Source organism: Paroedura picta, chromosome 2 (assembly GCF_049243985.1).
Source record: "Paroedura picta isolate Pp20150507F chromosome 2, Ppicta_v3.0, whole genome shotgun sequence".
Taxonomy (NCBI): Eukaryota; Metazoa; Chordata; class Lepidosauria; order Squamata; family Gekkonidae; genus Paroedura; species Paroedura picta.
This window is the reverse complement of record NC_135370.1, coordinates 65731048-65756014: the sequence shown is the minus strand read 5'-3', so window position 1 is coordinate 65756014 and position 24967 is coordinate 65731048. Positions and strand designations below refer to the sequence as shown.

At 42.9% G+C, this 24967-nt stretch overlaps 2 protein-coding genes across 16 annotated transcripts in view; both read right to left on the bottom strand.

Moving 5' to 3' along the window:
* LOC143829493 (uncharacterized) overlaps positions 1-8317 on the bottom strand; it is a 79815-nt gene extending 71498 nt beyond the window's left edge. For 3 of the 9 annotated variants that reach the window (XM_077320525.1, XM_077320531.1, XM_077320532.1), the window contains exons 1-2: positions 8147-8271; positions 6845-6905 (exon numbers count right to left, since the gene is read on the bottom strand). The gene's annotated coding sequence lies outside the window, so the exon portion shown is untranslated. Of the gene's footprint in view, positions 1-6844; positions 6906-8146 lie in introns of all 9 variants that reach the window. The other 6 variants (XM_077320527.1, XM_077320534.1, XM_077320530.1 and 3 more) reach the window with 5 other exon arrangements.
* Positions 8318-21600: 13283 nt separating this feature from the next.
* IQCB1 (IQ motif containing B1) overlaps positions 21601-24967 on the bottom strand; it is a 31448-nt gene continuing 28081 nt past the window's right edge. For 4 of the 7 annotated variants that reach the window (XM_077320537.1, XM_077320535.1, XM_077320536.1 and 1 more), the window contains one exon: positions 21601-22352. In XM_077320537.1, coding sequence (XP_077176652.1) covers positions 22123-22352 — 230 coding nt within the window. In that variant the 3' untranslated portion in view covers positions 21601-22122. Of the gene's footprint in view, positions 22353-23108; positions 23205-23509; positions 23667-24967 lie in introns of all 7 variants that reach the window. The other 3 variants (XR_013228171.1, XR_013228170.1, XR_013228172.1) reach the window with 3 other exon arrangements.

Sequence of the window (24967 nt, the reverse complement as noted above, 5' to 3'; positions counted from 1 at the left end):
AGTCCAAGGCTACTACACAGAGACAGGCAATAGCAAACCACCACTGAACGTATCTTGCCTTGAAAACACTACAGGAGTTGCAATAAGTTGGGTGCCACTTGACAGCACTTCCCAACAGTGCCATACTAACATGTCCCTTATTCAGTGCTAACTACGCAATATTTAGTCAGCAGGCAATAGATCAACATCTTACTTCTACAGCAAAGGGAACTTAATTGGGTTCCCTCATTTTGCATCACCAACATTGCTGAGTTTCTTTTCTTTCCTTCAAAAAGACAGGTGTGCGTATATATACAGCAGTGCTGATGTGGGCATAATGCCAAGCCCTTCTACACCTTTCCTCCCTTTCTCAGAGTCCAAGGCCCTGTTTATTCCAGGGTTGCAACTGCAGAGGGACGAATTGTGTTAGGAAGTAGAGGAGGGTGGAAAAACAGCCCATCATCAGAGCTCCCTTTTCAATTATCTGAATTATGGGACTGTAAATAAAATAACCCAGTCAATAATATGGGTCCATCAGGCTGCATTTGTACCAATGTAACATAGAGAGAATAAGACACAGAATTAATCAGATGTGACAGGAACCTGCTATTGCCCTGCCCTGATGAAGGCCCCCGAGCACTGTACTTCCCCAGAAAGCCACTCATCCCTAAAGACACAGCAACCTGGCTGGATAATCATAACCTCAGTTACCACTGGGCTATGGCACCCACTACAATTCCACCCAACCCACTGGGCTATCAGTATGAGTTAATTTAATGTTTCCCATATTTCTCTATTGTTCTATGTTGCTCATTGTTATCACTCTATTATTGTTAATCTAAGTTATCTGTATTCTTCCTCTTTTATGTGAACGGCCCTGAGCCTTCAGGGAGGGCGGTATAGAATAAATATAATAAATAACTAAAATAAATTAAAAGGAAACTCGCAATGGCTTTTTTGACTTTTTTCAAGACACATTTGTCAGTTCCAATCCCGCATCACAATGCAAACACCTCTTAATTTTTTTTCTGATACACAGTATAATTATCAGTCCACAAAGCTTCTGCTTTATGTAAGCTTCTGTAGGCAAAATACCGCCCAGCTCTTCAAAACTTCTGTTTGTCAGCAGAGTATTGCTAAGAGGATTTCTAACAAACCAGGAAGGGAAACCCTCAAAAATTTCAAATTAGAAACATACTTATGAATGCAAAATACTTACATGCAGCAGGTCCCAGGTTTGATCCCTGACATCTCCAACTGTAAAGAACTGAGACCCTGGAGAGTTGCTGCCAGTCTAAATTGACAATACTGACCTTGATAGACCAGTGGTCTGACTCTCTATAAAGCATCTTCCATGTTCACGTGTTTTGTAATGAAGTGGCTCTTGTGCCTTTGAACTCTGACCTGCAGAAATTTAACAGGTAAAGATTTCCAGACAATGCCTTAGAGCAGGGGTAGTCAAACTGCGGCCTTCCAGATATCAATAGACTACAATTCCCATGAGCCCCTGCCAGCAAATGGCAGAAAAGAAACAGCAGCCAAATGCTGGCAGGTGCTCATAGGAATTGTAGTCCATGGACGTCTGGAGGGCCGCAGTTTGACTACCCCTGCCTTAAAGATAAAACAATAGAAACACTCCAACTGCTTAATTTCTGCAGGTCAAGCTGCTGTTGTGACAGGCTCAGGAGCTATACCAGCTAAAATAACCAGTAATCTCGATTTCCTCTTTGTAAGCTTTCACTCCTTCAGTTCTTTCCCTTCCTTGTTCTTTCCACCTGCCAGAAGCAGAGCATGCTGAGAGTACTGTTCCTCTCCTAGAAGACCTGGAGAAATATGCCCTTCTAGGAATTCCATGTTGTGCTTAGAAACCTTGCTTAGAATTTGTTTTGGCTTCTTGGCTAACAATGGTGGTCCCTCTAGCTCTTTAGCCTTTCTTCTAGCCAGATGCCACAGCAACTCTCCAAACAGAGAAGAGGTCGAACACCGAAAAAGGGCTCATGTATCTTGGATACTCATGTAGAAAAGAGAATGTCAGCATGGGCAGACTTTCTTACTCATGCTTGATCAGCTGACCAAATCCACTCTCCTTTGAATTGAACCAAATAGCTGCCCTCCTTTATGTAGTGTTCATTTTACTGGTCTTAAATATGCTGCCTAACATCTCCCCTACCTTTCACTGTTAATTTCCCCCTTCCATCTTGTTGTAATATCCCACAATGCTGCAAAATCTGAACAAGTAACCTAGGAAATCTGAAAGCTACTGAAAAGCTGTTGTTTTTTTAAGGTATGTGGTTTTACAGTGTTATATGACCTTCTGTTTCCCTCTCTTTTGAGGCTACTTAAACCTAGGTGAGATGAAAGGTGTAAACCTTCTGGCAAAAACCAACTGGTCTCCTGCTAGTCCACAGCTAGCAGCCTATGAAACAGCTTGGCAGCACCATCCCAACCAGAGTTACACTTTTTTAAGTCCACTGAAATCATTGCATCTAATGGCACACTTGGATTTGACTTGGCCTAATGGGAGAATTGTTCCTCCCAGGAATGCAGAAGAACTTTCTTGAGACCAGGGCCTCAGGAACAATGATCTCTTCTTACCACCAGAAATTAAAGTGATTTGACGGCTGTGCTATAACTTGACATATTCACCTTAGCGTATGAGAACCAGTTTGGTGTAGTGGTTAAGAGCGACAGCTTCTAATCTGGAGAACTGGGTTTGATTCCCCCACTCTTCCACATGTGACCGGCTAATCACAAGCCTCTCAACGCTCCCTCAGCCCTTCCTACATTACAGGGTGCTTGTTGTGTGGAGAGGAAGGGAAGGCAATTCTAGGCCGTTGTGAAACTCCTTTGGGTAGTAAAAGGTGGGATACAAAAAAAAAACAGCTCTTTTCTTAACTTGATTAGCTCTGAGCCATGTTTTTCCAAAGTCCTGTGCATCTCATTCATACACACTTCCCCCACCTTCAGTAAACATGATGATGGTATTTCAGTGCTGATATTTTATACTCCATTGCCTTGGGGGCCTACAGATCTTACTATATTCCTTTCTGATATCTCAGCATGATTGCAGCACACAAGCAAGGCTTCTTAGATGCCTGCCAGTCATCGCAATAAAACCAGCAACCCTCTAAGTCCCACATCTGATCAGGTATCATAAAGACACTGTACCAGAACAGAAACTAGTATGTAGACTGGTCTGGGCAATACCCTAAGCTAAAAATACCCCAAATCCTATTTCCAGACTTTCAGGCCACACAGAACATGAGATACCACACACTACCAGGTATTTTATTTATTTGTTTGTTTGTTTATATACTGTCACTCTGGTCTTGCTGCAGTTTACACAAGATAAAAACAGTAAAAATACAATAAAACACCACTTACAGCACAATAGCAAATAGCAAAATAGATGGCAGCCTTTCACTCAACTTGTCTAATATCCATCCCCTCCCCCATTCAGCCGGAGGGCCAAGCCATCTTCCGCTGGGAGCAAGGAGCCAGATCTGATAGGCATCGAGGGATCCTCCAATGAATACATCAGGCCTCCACCCTGGCCTCAACCGTACGCCTGGTGGAAGAGCTCCATCTTGCAGGCCCTGCGGAAAGTTGACAGCTCTGGTGGGAACCCTTAGCTCTTCCGGGAACTCATTCCACCAGGTTGGGTCCAGGACCACCAGTAAATTAATACCCACAGAGCAAAGAGTCCTGCAGGGGACATAAGCAACCAAGTGGTCCCGCAGGTAAGTGGGACCCAAGCCATGTATAGCCTTAAAGGTCCATACCAATACATTGAGCTTGACCCAGAACCAGACTGGCAACCAGTGCAGATGGCAAAGCACCGGCTGAATATGGGCCCTCCATGGTGTTTTAGCGAGGACTCTAACAGCCGCATTCTGTACCAGCTGAAGTTTCCAGATGGGAACCAAGGGCAAGCCCGCGTAGAGGGAGTTACAGAAGTCTAATCTGGAAGTAACTGTTGCATGGATCACTGTGGCCAAGTGGTCAGAGGACAGGTAGGGCACTAGTAGCTGCGCTTGGCGAAGATGGAAAAACACCGTTCGGCCTACTTTTGTAACCTGATCCTCCATTGAAAGGGAGGCATCAAAGGTTGCTCCCAGATTCATGGCAGCTAATGCTGGTGTTAATTACACGCTGTCCAGGCATGGGAGCCGTGCTTCCTGATCCTGCCCTCTTCTACCTAGCTATAGGACCTCCATCTTGGAGGGGCTGAGTTTTAGACAACTCTGCCTGAGCCATTCAGCCACTGCTTCCAAACATATGGCAAATGTATCCGGAGGGGGGGGGAGTCCAGCCAGCCTGTCGTCCATTAGGAGGTAGAGCTGGGTGTCATCTGCATATTGGTGACAACCCAGTCCATAATCCCGGACCAACTTGGCTAGTGGGCGCATATAGATGTTAAAAAGTGGGGGGGGGGATATCGCCCCCTGCGGTACCCCACATGGGAGCCCGCAGGGGTCTGACATCTCATCCCACACTGAAATCCTCTGCGTCCGATTCTGAAGAAAGGAGACCAACCATTGCAGCCATTTACACATGTATACCAGAATTCAGCACTTTAGCATAAGCTGAGAAAGATGAGATGCAATCCTTGACAAAATGTGCTATGTGATCGCCCATGCTGTGTTACTCCTTCCTTGGTATAGATTTTTTTGCACATGTGTTAATTCCCATCCATAAATTTTGTTGGGTAGAATAGAGTGAAGACACAAAGGGAGGCAAAGTTCAGGAGTACAGCACATGTTGTTTATCTACAGTGCATCTATAGCGAAACAGTCTCAGAACACACCACTAAGAAAGATGTCTGTGTGAGATCTTATAGGACTGCGACCAGACACTGCAAACAATCCCAGGCTTCATGGCCTACACTAGGTGGTGTGTATGTATGTGTGTGTATAGATGGCTTTGTGTGTGTGTGTGTATGGATGTATTACACTGCCCTCCCATGCAGTCAGCCTTTCTCAACTTTTTTAGCATTGAGAGACCCCTGAAACATTCTTCAGACTTTGAGAAACCCCAGAAGTGACACTATCAAATCCCAGAAGTGGCATGATCGTGCAGAATATGATTGGGAAACATTGCTGAGTACATGCCCACCTAGGGCCTTTCTTCCCACCCCCTGCAGGCCCATCACTGGCTAGTTGGGGGGGGTAACCCTGGTTGAGAAAGCCTGAGTTAGGTAGATTTATTTTGTGGCTAGCATATGACTCATGTGGCTTGTAGGCCTCAGGTTTTCAGCATGAGCACCTGCAACCATAAAACATTTATATGTGCATGTCCTAAAAGTAGTAATGCCCTTTGTGAAACCTAACTGTTTCAAAGACTCCTCTTTGTGAAGTACAGGGGAAGGAAAAACACCAAGAAGAAACTCTTTGGTATTTTTTTTTAAATACAGTTGAGTTCTATGTGTACCAGAAGTGCAATGAATATGTCAAAGGGCCTCTTCCTGTCTTGTACATGAAGTAAATTTGATACCTAAAATCAGTATTAGGAGTATTAGGAGAGAGTACTGTTGGCACATGATAAAATTATTAATTTATTTTAAAAATAGAAGATGTTTGTACTCCACTCTTTTGCCCAATGGGGACCCAAAGGGGCTTACTACATTGTTCACCTTCTTTGTTCATGCTCACAACAGTCCTGTGAGGTAAGTTAGGCTGGGAGAGAGCAACTGGCCCAAGGTCATCTGGCAAGCTTCCATACTAGAATGGGGATTCAAGCACAGGTCTCTCAGATGCTATGCTTCACCCATTAAACTACACCAGTTCTCATTGAATGTTGATGTCATTTAATGTGCCCAACCTTTCCCAAGTTTCATTATTACTATTTAAAGTAGGCAAATTTAATTTCTGCACAGCAAATGATATCCTGAAAATAAGAGATCAAGACTTGCTGCAAAACCACACAGAAAGTCAGGGTTCAAAATATATTGTGCCCTGTTATTTGATAATGTGAAACAAACGCAATAAAAACTGATGAAAAACAGTACAGGGTGCCTTAAGAAACACTTGTGATTTAAGTTTCCACTGTCTAATTACAATTAAATAGCTATACATTGGGCTACTTATTTATAGATGCACTTTGAAATTCTATTTATACTTGACATTTCTCAATAATCAAATGAAATAACTGCCCACAAGGATTCAAACAGATGACCTTGTCAACGCCTTCTGAGGTTTCAAATCCATATGTATAAAGAAAGCACCCCCAAGAGAGGGAATATATTACAAATCAGAATGGTGAAAGGATCTTGAAAAATGAGTCACATCCTGCTGATTCAAGGGTGAGATGCTATTCAGCTTTCTTTCTTTTTTCTGCCCTTAGTGATTACATCCTAGTCATTTCAGGTAGAAAATAAAGCTATCCCACACCGGAAACAATCATCCACAAATGTACGCATTTTCTGCCCTGCTGCTCTCCAAATGCTTAGTATTTTTGTCCGCTACAGATATTGAGCTACAAATACCCAAAGAATTGACTGAAAAGTGTTGGGGTTTTCTTTAAATCTTTATGCAGTCATGCAGGAGAAATCATTTTTTTTTGTTAAGAGAGCCAAAGGAAACACTGAGGCATCCGGTGTGAATAATTATGTACTTGGACCAACATCTGCATACAAATTCAGATAAGGAAATGAAAGATTGTCCCTTTATATTCATTTTCAGCACTAGGTTTAATGCTGCATTATCTTTAATGCAAGAGACAGAAAGCAATAAGAGGACAATAGATATCTAAGAGGCATGGTGTCTTCGTGTCCCCCCTCCCCTCCCCCCCACACTACAGAAACAGTCTGTTGAGCATCAGATGCAGCAAGAAAAAGAGTTAATGCATTTGGGAAGCAATGTCTTACCTCTGCAATGTGACAACTGATATGGTCACAGCCTTGGCTGGCTAGTTGTCAGGAAATAAACCTAGTGGAAACATTAATGTTTGTTTTTTAAAGCCCTGACTATTAAAATATTGGGTTTTTAAACGTTCTATCATTTGCTAATTCAAGCGGGGGGGGGGGGGGGGGGAGGGAGGAATGACCAGCAGGCAAACTGAGAAGGGAAAGCACTGTTCGCTCACTAACCTCTGGCAGCTCTGTTTCATTTCATGCAGCCATTTGCCTTTGTGGCAAAGCCTGTGCAATGCTACAGCTCTGTAAGCTTTGGTCACTACAGTCAGCTTAGCTTAGGGGGGGGGTCTATTTCTCCCACACTGTCTTTCTCAACAAAGCTATTTTTTTAACCATCTGAAACTTCCAAAAATTCCTTAACTCTATGGCAAATCAAACCCAGTAATAAAATGTCTACAAGATGAGGTCTATTGGAATGGATATTTATGTTTTTAAATGGTCAAATGCAGAAAAGGTGGAGACACATGGAGAAAAAGGTACTGATCCGTACTACAGCTTTTTTATAAGTCATACTAAAGTAGACTGGACACAAAATGTCTGGTCTATCAGAGGGGCAGGCTTTTCTCCTCTTTCCCTCATCCATCCATACCATTCAGTCAAGGCACTGCAGAAGGGATAAAGCCCGTGTGAACTGAGGGCAACAGAAACATAGTGGGGGTTTCCAAATGGGGTACGGAGGGCTACCAAATGCCTCTTATTTGCCACAGTGGCCTTTATTTTCAAGGACTGCCCCCTTTTCCAAACCACCGCAGCCCCACAAACCGTCAGGGATACCCAGACCTCGACCCAGCCAACACCACCGCTGGGTGGAATCTCTTATCCTGGGCATCTTTAGCACTTCTTGTGCAAAACACGAGCATCTCTGCGATTGTCCTTTCAAAGGCTTTTCAGGGGAGAGGTTTCTGCCCCTCTCAGAGGAGCAGGAGCAGTGGCAAGTTAGCCTCCTTGTCCTCCCTTCGGAACAAACTCCGTTCCAACTTCATGCGTTTTGTGCTCGCGCGCACACACACCACGCAGCGCTGTCTGCGGAAACGGCAAGCGCAGGGATGCGCCTTATTGATTGCGTGTGGTGCACACAATGGAGACACAGTCAAGACAGCAACCCCCGCCGAAGGGAACCGGCTAGCAATCTACCCCGCCGCTATCCCCCGTCTCTTGCCGTTCTGCAAGGCAGCCCCTGCTTGCTGCTCGTCTCTCGCTAACCCCCCGCGTTCGGTCCCTCGACCCTCCTGCTGAGCCGCGTGTTTATTTTACCTGGGGCGCCTGGCGAGGGTGGGCTGGCTCGTACCTTTGTTGTGCATGTTCCGCCTCCAGCCGCAGCACCTTGCGTTGCACGATGCATAAGCGAGCCCTCCGCCCTGGGGCAAACTGGCGGGCGGCCCCTGGTTTAGTGCGTCTCCACAGCAACCTGCGCCCAGAGGCGCGCGCGCAAGGAAGACAAGGGCACGGCTGATTGGGTAGCAGGGGAAGATATGTAAATGAGCCCAGCAGGCGTGGTCTGGCAGGCTGCTTCGTCTCAGGGTTGGGGGGAGCGAGCGGGAGAGATGCACCTGCTGGGATCTCATGGGCTGCATGAAGTGTTGTGCAGAGGGCAGATGTCGCGCGGCAGCAGTCCCCAAAATGAAAGGCAGAACGGGGTGGGCCAAGGTGGATTGGCGTCTGACTTTGCAAATCAAAGCGTTCGTTTCACTTGAAAGATAGGTCCTTAAGATTTCGAAAGCAGGTTTGTATGATAGTGATCGTTTTATTTTGCATTCCTGTTCTGGCCAGCATAGAATATGCCTTTTGCATAACAGCCACATACTGAGTTGATATTTTCATTGTGCTGTCCACTATAACCTCAAGGTCCATTTCTTGGTATGTTGCTGCCAGCTCAGATCCCATTTGTAAAAAAAAAAAAAATCAGAGTAGTTCAGAAAACCGCCCTGAGCGGTATATAAATGCAAGCAAGCAAGCAAATCATGTGTTTCCCCCACTGGCAGTCTTTAAGTAGCATCTGGAAAGATACTTCTCCTGGATGCTTTAAGCTGATCCTGCATTGAGCAGGGAGTTGAACAAGATGGTCTGTATGGTCCCTTCCAACTCTATGATTTATCAGTGTGCATGTGCTGAGATTATCATTTTACATTGCACCTCTAGAATCTCATTTGCCATTTCCACTGTTTGGAGATGTTCTGGGAGTTCTTTACAAGCAGTTTTTGTTGTAACTACCCTAAATCATTTGGTGTCACCTACAAACTTAGCTACCCCACCATTCAAAAGTTGAAAAGCACTGGTCTCAATACAGATCCCACAGTCCCATGCTCAAATCCCTCCATTGTGAGAACTGACCATTTATTCTTATTCTCTGCTTCCCATATTTTAGCCAATTTCCAATCCATAAATGGATTTGTTCTCTTATCTCATGACTCTGCTCAGGAATCTTTGGTGAAGGATTTTGTCAGGCTTCTGGAAATCCCAATAATGCCTTCTGGCTCTTTTCTGCCCACATGATTATTGATACTTTTAAGGAACTCAAAAATTTTGGTGAGATAGGACTTGCCTTTGCAGAAGCCATGTTGCGTTTTATTCATATGTCCTTCTACATACTTGATAATTTTATCTTTAATAATGCTTTTCATCAGTTTAACTAGAACAGACATTAATCTAAATGGACTATAATTTCCAGATCCCTCCTGGTTCCTTTTTTAAAAATGGGCAATACATTGGTTACTCTCCAGTTCAACCGTACAGAGCCTGATTTTAGGGACATCTTGTATATCTTGCTCTAGGAGGGATACCATCTGATCTTTGTGATTTGTTAGTCTGCAATATGTCTATAACTTCTAGAACTTTCTCCCTTGTCATTGCCTAAGCTCCACATGTTCCCCTCCTGAAAACATCAGCTCAGGAATGGGTATCTAACATGTCTTCAGCAGTGAAGTCAGATGAGAAGAAAAGTTAGTTTTCAGAAATCACCTTATCCTCCTTTAGTACCTCAACTTTATTATCATCCCATGGCCCGATTGTTTCTGAAGTCAGTTTCCTGCTCCTAATATATTCTTTATTGTTGGTCTTTATACTTTTAGCAACAGATTCCTAAAGATCCCTTTTTGCATACCTAATTATCTGCTTGCGTTTCCTTTGTGCAAATTAGTATTGACTATTTGTTTGCCTCATTTGGGTAAGCCTTCCAGTTTCCGAAGGAAGCCCTTTTCACTACATTCCATGAGACACATGAGAACACACTCAGGCACACAGAGGGCTTCTACATGGGTGGCATTTTGAATACATATTTTAATTGGAGGGCTCCAAGAGATATATTTGACTACTTTTCATTAGTGTGAGAGCCTATCCATTCATATTGTTTACCACCTTACAGTTCCCATTACATCACATGAGTGTATTTAAATATTAGACCGCTGAAGAAGACCCCAAGGGGAGTTGAAACACATTTGGTTATTTGGTCATTTATCCGTATATCAAATTTTTGGGATTTGTGCAATAGTGTGTGATACATGTTGATTTTTCTAAGTTTTATATGTACACATGTATTGTAATAAATATTTGCATTTTATTTTTTTACATTCTAAATGAGCCTTTAGTTATAGTGAGGTATTGAGAAACCCCCAAACCTTTTCAAGAGATTTGACCCTCTTGACTGTTTAACATTTCTTTTACCAGATTTCTCATTTTACAAAAGTCTCTTCCTTAAAAAGTCAAAACATTAACTTTGGAGTTCCCTCGTACTTATCCATGTTACCAGATACTTATTGGCTAGTTGCTGTAATCAAGCAACCAGCCAATGAATATCTGGTAACATGGACAAGTTCCAAGGAACTCCAACACGGTCACATGAAGACTTTAAAAAAAAGAGCATGTACATGACCAGCCCCTGACAGAGATAATATTATGCTGTTACAGACATGTTTCTCATGAATGTAGTTGAATCAGAGAGGTGATTTGCCCCAGGCTGGCTATATGTCTTGGAAGGGTTTGAGGACACACACACTTTCTTCTCCTCTGTGTCAGGTCTGGGGCTGCGAGAGTTGTGGGCACTGGGCATACTTCCCTTGCTTGTCCAATAGGGTCATCAATAGCACCTTGAATAAAGTCCGGAACGCAACAAGAAGGCACTGTAGACATCAGGACATTCCTAAGATATTCATTACGACTCACCCTCTTCAGAAGATAGGCCATCATATTTTGTACCACCTGTTTGAACTGTCATCAAAGCACACTCTGCAATACATATCAAATGCAATACAACCTTTGGCATGTGTGAGAAAAATACTGCAGCTTTCTCATCAAATGGAGTGATAGAAAGAACTTCTGATTACTCCTGCAGCCTGGACACGCTAGGGTCACCAGGAGCACCCCAAGGTGGCTATTGTATTGTAGGAATTGCTCAGCAATAGACATCACTGTAACTATAAAACTTTTATTAACAATCAAATATTAATAGCGTTCAGAAAAAAACAAGTGCGTGCAAGAAAACAAGTACTGGCCTATGTCCAACTTGATTTTGGGTCTAGCCCTCTCTAAAGGTTCTTCAGATGCTGATGAAACTCAAAGCAGCAGAATTATAGCAAGTGCTAAAATTACAGCAAATATAAGGAATTAAGCACTAGCTGTGATGGCAGTCCCTATTTCCTTCACCTCAAAAAGCTTAGCAAACTGCTATTACTTCAATCTTACTTGGGCTAAATTTCAGTTGGTTCCTCAAACTCAATCCAATCCATAGCCAGGCACCAAGAAAGTACTGAAGTGACTAGACTCATATTAGATGCAAAAGGGAGATAGAACTGGAGGTTACCAGTGTACTAATGAAATAAAATGGCTCAATACAATTTTGCCTACAAGAGTAATAGACATTCAAGGGAGTAGGGCTAGAATGACATGGCAGAATTCCACAAAGAACAATCCAGAGTGGTGATGAGAAATTGCTCAGCACTGCTGTCTAGGACCTCCATGTTAAAACAGAACAATTCTAGAACAGATTCCTACAAAAGCCTGCCAAGTCATTCATTTTACCAACACCTCATATCAAAACAAAACATAATGTAAGATTAACAGAATGACACTTCATTTGTCCTTCTCAAGATAGGAAATGTCAATATCTCCTAATGTTTATCTAGTCTATTTTTGTCCTTCAATATTTATAAACTAGCAAACAAGCCTGCTGTAATAAAAATACAGCGGGCGCTAGGTAAGGGAGCCCCCGGCAGTCGCGTGCAGCGGGGGCTCCCTTGCCGGCAGCCTGACGCGTTGGAGGCGCTTCACGCCTCCCGACGCGTCAGGCCGCCGGCAAGGGAGCAACTGCGAGCTGCGCGGCTCGCAGTTGCTCCCTTGTCAGCAGGGCGGGAATCAGCCGGGCCAATCGGCAGGCGCAAAGCGCAAAGCGCCTGCCGATTGGCCTGTCCGATGGTCTGTCCGGAGGAAGGGGCCAATCGGCACCCTTCCTCATCCCGAACAGAGCCTGCCCTAACTCCTCCGACTAAGCCCTTACAGCTTTATTTAGTCCGCGGTGCCCACAGCGCCGCGGGCTGTGTTAAGATATGCTTAATTGTATTTCCTAGGAAAAGATGAAGTTTCTTAGTAAATGCTGCATACTTGTTATTATAAGAAAGGTTCTTTTGGGCCTAGAACCTGTTCCAGTTGAACACAGTAGATGAGCCCACTGAGATAACAAAAACAGCTGCCTGTATTAGCTACCTCATCCCTGTCTTTTTTTTTTTTGTCTTAACGAAGTTCCAGTTCCAGAAGATTTGGAATTAGCTGGGAAATACAGCGTATCAAAAAGGGATCATTAGGAATTAATGACAGGATCATTGTGGAGTCTTTCAGTGTTCTGTGGGGTCTGATACAGGAGAAGAAAGTGAACAACAATTTATGCATCTTTTATGCCAGTAACATGAGATGTTGTTTCTCATACTTGATGAGATGAATTTTTGTATTGTGTACTTGTGGCTGTTCTGTCACTTGAGGCATTGTGTACAGACAAAAGGCTGCTGTGTATTATTATTCCTCTAATTTGTATCCTTCAGAGACACAACACTTTCATGATAACAATAATGTTCAAGCAATAGTTTCTTTTCGGTGAATGGGACAGGAGAGGGGAGTACAATATGACAAATGATTCCACTTGATCACAAAACCTACAATTTATCTAAAATGCCCACACAGGCCAGCTTGGATGAAGTAGGCTCATTCCTTCCCTTGGAGTATGCATGCCAATTCAGAGATGGGTCTCCCCCCTCTATGTCCAATGAATGTAGCACAATGTAAGACAGACCTTTCTTAGCATCTGATAGGCTACTTGGATTAGCTGTGCTCTGACAGTCCCAGTCAGATCCTTCAAGAGTTAGTCTGGCACACTGCATAGCCAAAGTCATAATTACATCAGATCTTGACAGATCCTATTTCATTCCCAATGTTCATTTATCCTTCAAACAAGCCCATGAAAAATGGTGGTACTAGACTTCTATAGTATGGTCTCGATGACACCTATCTTCTACTACCTGCCTATCACTATCTCAGAGTCTAAACAACAGATTTTTTTTCTTACATGGGTTTGGGACAAGGGGAAGCTATCTAGGCTGCTACATAGGAAGAATGTAAAAATACATGTTGGTTAATCAGGACAGCCTGGGACACATATTACTCAGTAGTTATGCCTTGAGCTTGATGTCTCTCTGATAAATTTCAGACACCTGCTAGCTTGTTTCATTTATTAATTTTTCACTTGACTTTTTAAAAAGTTATTCACCTACACACTTCCTGTCCACTTTGAAGGATATGCCTGTGCTTTCGTCTTACCAGGCATGCAGATACAGTTTATTTTGTCTGTGGAACTTTGACAATAGAAGCCTCAAATCTTTTTCTGACATGTAGAATGCAGCTCACTAATTAAATGATCACAGTTCCACCTGGATAAGTGCTGTTGACACTTGCTGAGTCACAATTCTTGCAGCAGCTATAATGGCAATAAAAGACTTTATAGAAAAGTATCCCAAATTATAAACTATATATATTGTTTTAACTGGTCAGAAAATATGCTATCTCCAAAACAGTTGTTCAAGGCAAAGGCTTGGTTCTTGTGGTAAATTTCCACTATCAAAAGTGGTAGATTTTTTGCCTCAGAATGTGACTGTAATTATAAGGGGCTGAGGAACAATTGTAGGATGATATCACACTAGTAAATCCATAGCACTATGCTTCCATTTTGCAAGGAGTCTCAGTTCTGAAAGTGCTTTCTGCAACTGCAAGTTGTCTCATTCCTGAAGTCTTGGGGAAGAAAAATAACAAGGGTAGCTTTGCCAAGGAGGAGGAGGAGGAGGCATAGAGTTCTGCCAGCAAACTGTGGAGGATGGTTCCAATGGATGACTAGCTGCTGGATCTGCCAATGTGCCCTGGTCAGGCTCCAATTTCCCTTTGAAGAATGAATTAGTTGGGGAGGCATGTAGAGAAGACATTCATGGTGGGGAGACTCCCCTCCATTTCATTGGAACCAATGTCAATTTGGCTGGAACTGAGACGCTCAATGGTGGGGCAGACTCACATGTTGGTCAGTTCTACCTGATGATTTTGAAGGCAAATATTTTTCACTGCCAGGCTATTAGAACAAGAGAGTGTAGGCTAGGGTAAATTAGAGGCAGATTATGCATGTGGCTGCATTATGTGCCTCACCCAAGCAGAAGAGGCAGAAAAGGTGCTCATCTGTGAGTCATTTTTGTATCACACTGGATAAATTTTTAAAATAAAGTCTCCTGTGACATTCCAAATGAAGGAGGAAAGCTCAGAAAAGAAACTGAGAAAAACTCAAAAGTCATGATATTCAATTGCTGAAGAGAACACATCCTCAAAACAGTGGCAAAAAAGGACTGAGGGAAAGGGAGAGCTCCTCCCTGCAGAACAAGTGACCATAAGGCAGGAAAACCACTTCTAACAATGAGTTCCCTTTGGACTGTTAAATATGAGAATATCTGTAAAACACCCTTTTGGGCTGGCCTGCACCAGTGCTGTCCCAATATGGGACTGAACAGAAGACTGAAGCCAAGCCAAGCTACTAGCGCCCTACCTGACCCCAGAACACCTAGCCACAGTGATCCATGCAATGGTCACCTCTAAACTGGACTTCTGCAACTCGCTCTATACAGGCATACCCTTATCCTTGATCCGGAAACTACAACTGGTGCAGAATGCTGTGGCCAGGATTCTCACTAAAACATCATGGAAATCCCACATCCAGCCAGTACTCCAACAACTCGGCTGGCTCCCAGTTGAACTCTGGATTAAGTTTAAGGTTTTGGTAATCACCTTTAAGGCCATATCTGGTTTGGGCCCAGTGTAATTGAGAGACCGCCTCCCTGCCTATACCCCCAAAAGAACTTTATGCTCCACCACCTCCAACTGGCTGAGGATCCCTGGCCCCAGAGAAGCACATCAGACCTCAATAAGGGAGAGAGCCTTCTCGATCCTGGCCCCCCATCTGGTGGAATGAGCTCCTTGAGATCAAAGCCCTGCCCGAACTTCCAGAATTCCACAGGACCTGCAAAAGGGAGCTCCTCCATCAGGAACACACTTGAGGCTGACCAACTCAAAACATCTGCTTGTCCCCGCCCCCTCAGATGCCCCTTCCATGACTGAACAATTTGATCTCCCCAGGGATTTATCAGTGTTGTTATTTATGCTATGTTATGTTATGATTGTTACCTGATTGTTATAATATTCTACTTAATTTTGTGCAACGTTCTGTGTAAACCGCCCAGAGCCGTAAGGACGGGCAGTATAAATATCCAAATAAATTAATTAATTAATATGAACCTTGGTTTGCAACACACGGTGAGTTGGGCAATTATTTGTAAAGATTTGGCTGTCAGTTTGCCTTATCCTTGGTGTCATTGCATAATGCAGAAGATAATAATCAACAAATGCTGCAGCACCCCCCTAATGCCCTGGCAAGTCAGCAATATGTCATAATGCATTTGTAATTGTTGCTTCCCCAGTTTAACGTCCTCTGCATGAATGTCAGAGGACAAAGATTATAATCGGAATTAACAGCAGTCAGTGTTCCAACAAGGAAATGCTGCAGGTTAGTGGACAGGTGCTGTTCCCAGGGAACATAATGAGTATACAGGGGACTATAGGAATCAGGAGTCCTGAGCTGTACTCCCATGGGAAAAGGAGGGTTAGGTATGGCCCCCTTTGTTGAAGGAGGTATCTAAGGCTTTAATGAATGAGAGTCCAACAACACTGTTGAGAGTGGAACCTTGAACATCTGAAATTCATGGGGAATTGGGGCTCTCAGCAAATGCAATGATGTCCTGGAGCTACCTGAGAGGGTGAATTTCAATGTTGAGGGAAACCTATGGCTGTAAATTTTGATTTCTTGCCTGCCTTCTTAGGCCATAATTCCAATGGCACTCTTGAAATTGATGCCATTGTTGGCCCCCTTCATAGTGCTCAGATCCAAAGTGAAAACAGAGGGCACTGAAACCACTAACAGAATGCAGGGTCTTTTTTCCAGTAGAGCTGGGTGTTTTTCAGGCTGAACAATAGGAACCTCTAGTTATCCGCCACGAGCCATATAGGGAGTGGTGGGAAATAAATCTAACAACAAGAACAACAATAGTACTTTTCCCATAGGGCAGCCTTGAAACAGGCAGCCATTTTGTTTTACGGGCTTTAGCATAAACTGGCAGCAGATCCCACAAGCCACAATATTATGGCCTTGTCCAAAGTAGAACAGGCAGGAATCTTTGTCCTAGGTTTTCTACACCTTTTAAAGGGCACAATTGTCAAAGTAGTGATGACAAAAACTTCATAGGAAAAAAAAAACTCAAGGAGAGCTTCATCACTGATCTTCCATGATGTGAGGAGAGGACTGAGGGATGTCCTCACTCCACCTCCATGCTGCTTTGAGTGGGAAATGTTGGCCTTATGGAAAGTTTTTCCACGAGGCTAGATCCCTTTACATTTGTTTAGTACATTATTATCTTGCTCTTCTGTTGTATGCCAGTGCTTACGAAAGACCGGTGCTTGCTTCTTCATGTTTTTTTCAATTTGGTAAGGAAGCCTCAATAGTGATTTTTCTTAACCAATTAAAATGAGAAGAGTTGGTTGCATGGCCAATGGTATGCTATAAAATGTGTTGCTTGGAGAGAAACAGGTATATAAACTTATTCACAATGGGATCAGTTATGCTATCACAGAGACAAGTTTCCATTAAAATTCAATTTAGAGTGCCACAGAAATCCAGTTAACTCTTTCAACTATTATTCAAATGTCACCAAAGTTACCCTGTCTTTGGCAGTATGGAACTAAAAAAACAAACAGCACAGTGGAAACATGGCTGGAATTCCATACTGGAGAACTCAGCACAGATTATGAGTTACTTTGCTGGTCCTAAACATAAATAAAATGATGCCTGACCTTAGAGCCTGGCTGCCAAGAGAAATCTGTTTTCATTGATTAAGTGATGGGCACAAGTGTCCCAACAAAAAGTGGTAATAAAAACCACACAGCTTTTATGGAAGGCAGTAGATTGCAGCAAAACCGTGTTTACATTAACAATCAATAGTCTTGTAGGTTTAAGTCTACTGACACTTGGGTAGCTTTAATCAGGCACTGAAAAAGGGTTAAAATGGAAGTTCTGTTATGCATCAACCTGCCTATCATAATGAGGGAGTTCATAATAGAGTTTGGTGGTGGTAAATGGCAAAGGCTATTAACATAACAAAAACGGTCTTTTGGTAAGAGAGAGAACACGCTCTTTAATTCACTAGCTATTTAACATAGGCCAGGAGATTCACTTCTTGAGAGGAAATGCATTATGCAGGACACCTTTGTGAGCATATCCCTGTGATAGGATGCTACAAAGAGGATAATTATTAAGAGTTCAGCACAGAGAACTACACTGCAGCAAAGACTCATAAAACAAGGGTGCCCAGTCTGACAAGGGAAGAAGGTAGGACAAGAAAGGAGATAGGCTGAGGAAAAAAAGGGAGAGCGTCAAGGACTGAGCAAGGAGCAGACATGCTGTGGTCCTTCATCTGGACAGCTCTCTGTGTGCTCTCATGCAGCCTAAAAGCAGGTAAACTGTAGCTGCTTCACAGCTGTTCATGAGCAGCTCTTGGCATACATTGCTGCACTGCTTTAATGAGCACAGCTGATTGGCTCTGTGTCTAGAATATGAAGTGATGTGGAGCTAGCTCATTACACAGGAGAAAGGCCTGAATGGAGCTGAACTCAATTCTAATTCAAGGGGGTAACTAAGCTACTACTTTGCTAGTGAAAAACTATACCCCCATGCATTATAATCTAAAGAAGCAACTTTTTAAAAAGTGTAATATGATTTCTCAACTTCTTTTTATTTACACTCTGTTCCCCCCCCCCTATTATTTTCCAGGAAAACCCCAACATCAGGAATTGCTGAACTTAAATTGCTTGGATATGATTCCAGAAGATGCTTATCAGATTCCAGATCCCCTCAATTCAATAATAAAAGACACTTTGCAATGCTTTTCTTTGGAAGACAACTCAGTCGAAAAACAAGTTTTGCTATCCATGACAAAACTATGTAGAAGCTGCTGAATATTTTGGAGTGATGATAGAGGAACAGATTAGAGAAACCTTCCCCCACCCTTTATTCTTCTAAAATATCAAAAAAGAAAAGAAAAAGACATCCAGGCTAAAGTGATACAGAACAGAAAGGCTGCATTCAAACAGAAAAAGTAAGCACAGGGTACATAACCCAAGGCTCAGATAATCCTTAAAAAATATTTTAGAGGGAAAGGATAACTTAAATTATAGGTAGCACATAGAACGTGAGGTTAGTTATCATTCCCCATTCATACTGAATAATTTGAACAAATCTTCAAACTACAAGATCAATGCACTCAGTTTGTCTGCTGTATAGACCTCTTACTCATTACTTTCATGATCAAGAATGGCAGCCTCTGGGCTCTAAAAGTTGAGACATGTGACTAGGAGTCACTGCTCTCCAGGCACTTCTGAGAGGTGTACAAGCAGTATGTTTGTAGGTCCCTCCACTATTTCATAGATAAATTTATGTCAAATATGGTTTCTCAAGTTTAAAATGCCTGAGTTATTCTCTCAAACTCCTTTTAAACCCATAATACGTTATTGCTTTAGACTCCTGCTTCTTTATTTAGTCATTCAAATGCCTATATGCCATTTTTAAAAAGGACACTTAATCTGGTTCCCAAACTTCCTCATTGAACTGCTCAGTTCCTACTTCTCCTGTCTTCTCTTGCAACAGAAATCATGCTAATTGTGGCAAAATCATATCACATGATGAGGGATGGGAACTGCAGCCTAAGATCACTTCAGGGCCATTCCATAAACACCTCATTTATGGAGGTGAATGAATGAATGAAATTAAGTCCTCTGGGCCAGATGTACTACATTCGAGAGTACTAAAAGAACTTGCAAATATAATTTCTGAACTTCTGTCAATTATTTTTGACAATTCTTGGAGAACAGATGTGCCAGAAGACTGGAGGCAGGTTAGTGGTTAGGAGTGCGGACTTCTAATCTGGCGAGCAAGGCTTGATTCCCTGCTCCCCCACATGCAGCCAGCAGGGTGACCTTGGGCTCACCACATCACTGATAAAGCTGTTCTGAATGAGCAGGAATATCATGGCTCTCTCAGCCTCATCTATCTCACAGGGTGGTCTGTTGTGGGGAGGGGAAAGGGAAGGTGAATGTAAGCTGCTATTAGATTCCTTTGGGTAGAGAAAGTAGCATATAAGAACCAACTCTTCTTCTTCTTCAAATGTTGTCCCCATCTTCAAGAATGGGAGAAAGGAGGGGTAACTACCGACCCATCAGCTTGACATCTATAGCTGGTCCTTGAGCAGCTAGAGCAAATGGCTGGGATTACTAAGAGTGAGCACAGCTTAAACAAGAACAAGTCATGTCAGACTACATTTATCTTTTTTTGAGCAAGTTATTACCTTTCTGGATCAGGAGAATACTGTGGATATACATCTCAATTTCAGTAAAACTTCTGATAAGTTCCCACATGATATTCTTGTTGACAAGTTGGTAAAATGTGGTATGGATCCTATTACTGTTAGGTGGATCGACACCCAAAGTGTGCTTGTTAATGGTTCATCATCATCTTGGAGAGGAGTGACAGAGTGCCTCAGGGATCTGTCCTGAGCCCTGTGTTGTTCAACATATTCATAAATTATTTAGTTGAAGGCATCAAGGGAGTGCTTATTAAATCTGCAGATGAGACTAAACTGGGAGAGGTAGCAAAACACAGCAGAAGACAGAATAAGGATTCAGGATGATCCTGTCAGTCTGGAAAACTAGGCTAAAACGAATTTCAATAGTGAAAAAATGTAAAGTTCTGCATTTAGGGAGGAAAAATCAAATGCATCATCATAGGATGGGGGAGATCTGTCTTGGCCGTAGTATGTGTGAAAAGGATCTAGGGGTCTTAGCAGACCGTACATTGAACATGAGCCAGCAGTGGCACTCAGTGCTAAAAAGGCAAATGGGATTTAGGGCTATATCAAAAGTATAGTGTCCAGATCACGCATGGTGATGGTACCATTTTACTCTGCTCTAATTAGACCTCACTTAGAGTACTGGTTCAGTTTTGGGCAACACAATTGAAAAAGAATGTAGACAAACTGAGGTGAGTCCAGAGTAGGGCAGCAAAAATGGGGTGGGGTTTGGAGACCAAGACGTATGAGGAAAGGTTGAGGGACCTTGGTCTGTTTAGCCTGGAGAGAAGACAACTAAGAAGTGATATGATAGCAATCTTCAAGTATTTGAAGAGCTGTCACATAGATGGAGCAGAGTTATTTTCTGTTGCCCCAGAGGATCAGAAAAAAATCAATGGGATGAACTTCAAAAGAATTTTCGACTTAACATCAGAAAGAAGTTCCTGACAATTAGAGTGGTTCCTCAGTAGAACAGGCTTCCTTGAGAGGTAGTGGGTTCTTCTTCGGAAGTTTTTAAGAAGAGGCTTGACAATGGGCGGATAGAAGGGATTATGTCCATGCTCGGCTCTTGTGGCCTTTTCTTGAATGCCTGGGGAAATGCTGTTCACTTTGGAGTCAGAATTTTCTCCAGACCAGACTGCCCGAATTCTAGTTTTTTTTGAGGAGGAGCATCAGACATGAAATTGGGGTCATTGTGGGTGGGCAGGTAGTTGTGAATTTCCTGCATTCTGCAGGGGGTTGGACTAGATGACCCTGGAGATCCCTTCCAACTCTATGGTTCTATGATTTTAACCCTAAAGAAGTTCAATCTAATTATTCTCAAGAAGCTTTTACAGGTCTAATTAAGATTGGGGGAGGGTGAGACTCTTTTGTAAATGGAAGCAGTCTAGCCATGTGAGTTCAGATGCTCAACAAAGCAACAAAGGCCAGATGAAGGTGATATTTCAACAGTTGGTTATGAGAAGACAAAGATGGCATGTCTTGGCTGTAGAACTGACTACCTATACTGCCCCTGTACTGCCCACTTCACCAGTTAAGATCCTCTTCTTAAGCCCTGCTCTGTGGTCCCACATGCAGAGGTGAGGTAGGGGGCGACCAGTAAGAGCTTTAGTGGTGGTACCAGGCCCAGGCTTTTATCTAAGACTGTTCTGGTTGTTGATCTTTTTTCTAACCTAAGTTTTATAAAATGACTTGTTTGGCATCACTGGGAGTCACCTTGAGCAGATTTCTGGAAAGACAGTATATACATTTTCTAAACAAACTTCTTTATTTCTATAACTGCCTTTTAACCCCAAATTAGGCACTTAAAGCAGTTCACAAAAAACAGTAACATTACATAAAAATTGTCAACAATATAAAGATAAAATCCAGAATTAATTTAGGATGTTTTGAATTGGGGGACTGAATCTTTTTATCCCACTATTCTGTTTCTTCTGTCCCTATGCAAACACATACCTCTGGCCGGTCTCCCTCCTTCACACTCACCATCTAAGCCCTGCTGTAACACATTCTATAAACCGTTTTGTTACAACTACACTGGACAAATTCTGAATATGCTAGTTTTCAACTCATTTGGATTGCAGAATTAAGATTTGTTTATATCAGAATTTAACACATTTACAGAATTTTAATCCCAATTCATATAGCGGAGAGTTCTTCTTGAGCTATATTGAAAATGGCATTGTATTTTTGGCTTGCTGTACAAAATTGGTGCCCCCCTCCTCCCCAAATCTCTGTGCCCAGTCACACAGCATTTAGCTAGTTTGTCTTCTAATTATCTTGTAATTTAGTTCCACCAATAAACAGAGTTCCTATTTCAGCACACAGATCTTCAGAGACTCCATCATCTAAGAGTTCTTCTCCAAGTTTTTTCCACCAGGGCCACTGTGTGTATTTCAACATGGTGTAGTGGCACTGTTTGGCTCTGGCTACCACAGGAGCTGATCTACTCATATGGACATTCACATCTTGCATGGTAGCTTCTGCTAGACTTGGAGCACCTGTGACAAAAGTAAAAGAGAAGGGGGGAAACCACAGTGACTTTCTCTATGGAACACGCAGTATAGTCCTATGATTTGGGCTTCAATAGCCATCCCTCATATTAATGTAATTGCAGTGTACTCTAGCTGGCACACTATGCCTGAAGCACCATGTGAACATAATGAAGGGCTGCATGAAGACCAATAAAATGAAGCACTGTCTAACAAACTAAATTGCTAATGACTGATAATTTAAATAAGGGAAGGACTGAAGAAGCAACCCATTATGAAAAGTTCTGAATTTCCCCGAAAAGGCAGATTCAGAGCTTGGAGGTGCTTATTAAATGCATGCTCAGGAAATTGAGGCTCTAGTCTCACCTGCAGCCCATGGTGCCTTTAGCCTCTCCCTGACAGATATGGTAAGCCACAATTATTCATGTCCTGATCTCATCCAAATTAAATTATTTGCAACATGCTTGACATGGACATGCCATTTAGTACTTCCAGAGAGGCACTGTCTTGTGCATTCTTCACCACCAGAAATGACGTAGGAAATGTATGTGACCTAGCAGCTAAAAACCTCTAAAGCAGTGGTTCTCAACCTTGGGATCGGGACCCCATTTGGGGTTGCTTGGCCCTTTCCCGGGGTCGCCAGGCTGCCCGCTGCTGCAGTGGTGGCATGTGGTGGAGGCATGTGGTGGTGGCGTGTGGCGGCGTGTGGTGGAGGTGGTGAACGACGGCGGCAGCAGAGCCATGGCAATGGCTGCCTCCACGCACCTTGATTGTTGTGCGCAGGCGTGCACACACGTGTTTCTAGCACCCTACTGGCTCCTTCTGCAGCTGCCCAGCCTGCCTGGAGGGTTGTACCAGCGCCTGCCAAAGAATGTGTAAAAATGCTTCGCTCAGCTCTTTCAGGGCTGGCAAAAAAGTGACCCCCTCCCCTGCTGGTCCAAAGTCACCCCATCCCGCCTGACTCTGTCTAGCAAGCTCCGCGTGCTCTGCAATAGGGCCACCGCAGAACCCCCCATGGTTAAGAGAAAGGAGAGAAGCAGCAAGCCAAGGGAGCAAGACGCGTGCTCAAGCCCAGCCCAGAGTGCAACAGTGAGCAATGTGGATGTGGCAGCGGTGGCGGCAGCAGCCCCCTCCCCCGGGTAGGGCCCTCACCCCTCTCCAGTTACCTCCTGCAGGGGGTTGCCCATGGCCATGGCTGGGGGGGCGGGCGGTAGAAGTGCCTCCGCAGCACTAGCTGGCAGCTCCTCCAGCTGGGTCCTGCTGGGCTTCAGCGCCGAAGTTGGGGTCGCGTTGAAGAAAAGGTTGAGAACCACTGCTCCAAAGCTGTTTTTAAAAACATGCACATACTACATGCCACACTCATGATGGAAAATAACCTTGCTACTCTAATTTTGTTTCCATTTGAATTTGATCCAGCAGGCAAAGTGTTGAGTTTGGATGTAAAGTTAATGGTTTGCAAGTCATGCTCCAACAGTAAAGCTCTTTGAATGGTTTGGGAGAAAGTTATTTAATGAGTTTTCAGCATTAGTTCATTTGCCTGCCATCTGTCACTGTAAACAGCAAAAGAAGGGGGTGCACCTTATCCTTTGTTCTTTCTTGGATTGCTGATGTGCATATAGAAGAAAAATGAATGGCAGTACAAGTTACCACCTTTTATTAAAGTTTCTTCCTGACTATTGTAAATAAATGTTTTACATGGTCACGACTGTTTTCCTTCCTCTCATCACCCAAGTCCCTTTAAAAGTTATCTGTAAGCAGATTTTGCAGATACACTCATTGAACTACTCAAAATAGTAGTTCACACAAGTGGTTACAGCAATACCTTAGTTTCATATACATACTAATTTTCCACACAGATTACATAGATAATTTAACAATAACTAAACAGGAATATGAGGCATTTGTTAATAGGTACTACACCAGGGAAAGAGACCCAAACTATATCTAAAGTATCTTACCATAATCAGGAGTTGATTACAGATAACAAGCACCTCAAAAATTCAGTCAGTCAAATGTACCATAAATAACAAGTGATTTCAAAATCAGTGATTAAAGCAGACAATATAATATAATATGGTCAACAAACCGAATCTAGTGATTAAATTTCTACCAAAAACATGATTAAAACAAAATTTATCTAAATCTTCTTCAAGTCTATCATTTTTACCATTTAAAGGGAGGATATATTCCTAAAAATAATTTATCAAAGACATCAAAACATAAGCATATATTGGATAAAGTAAACATATAGATGAACATCCTCTTCTTTGTTTATGCTTCCAAAACATAATGAAAAGAGTTAATTTTTAAGAAACTGGCTCTGGCCTCTGTAGAAGCAACTAAAAATAAAATACAGATGCAGCAGCACATTATCATATAGAAGACCCCCAAAGGATACAGAAAAACAAACTGGTTGCTCCGGAGTTGTTCACCCAGATGGGCTGGATTATAGACTATGATTCTGCTATGGGAGCAGGAAAGACTGCACACAGCACTGACTCCTACCATGAGAAAGGATGAGGCAGACCACCTCAGGCAGGACGTTCTGGAGAAGCATTATAAAGGCCACACAAGGTGCAATTATTATTTTTTCACCGGGTGTGTGTGTGTGTGTGTGTGTGTAT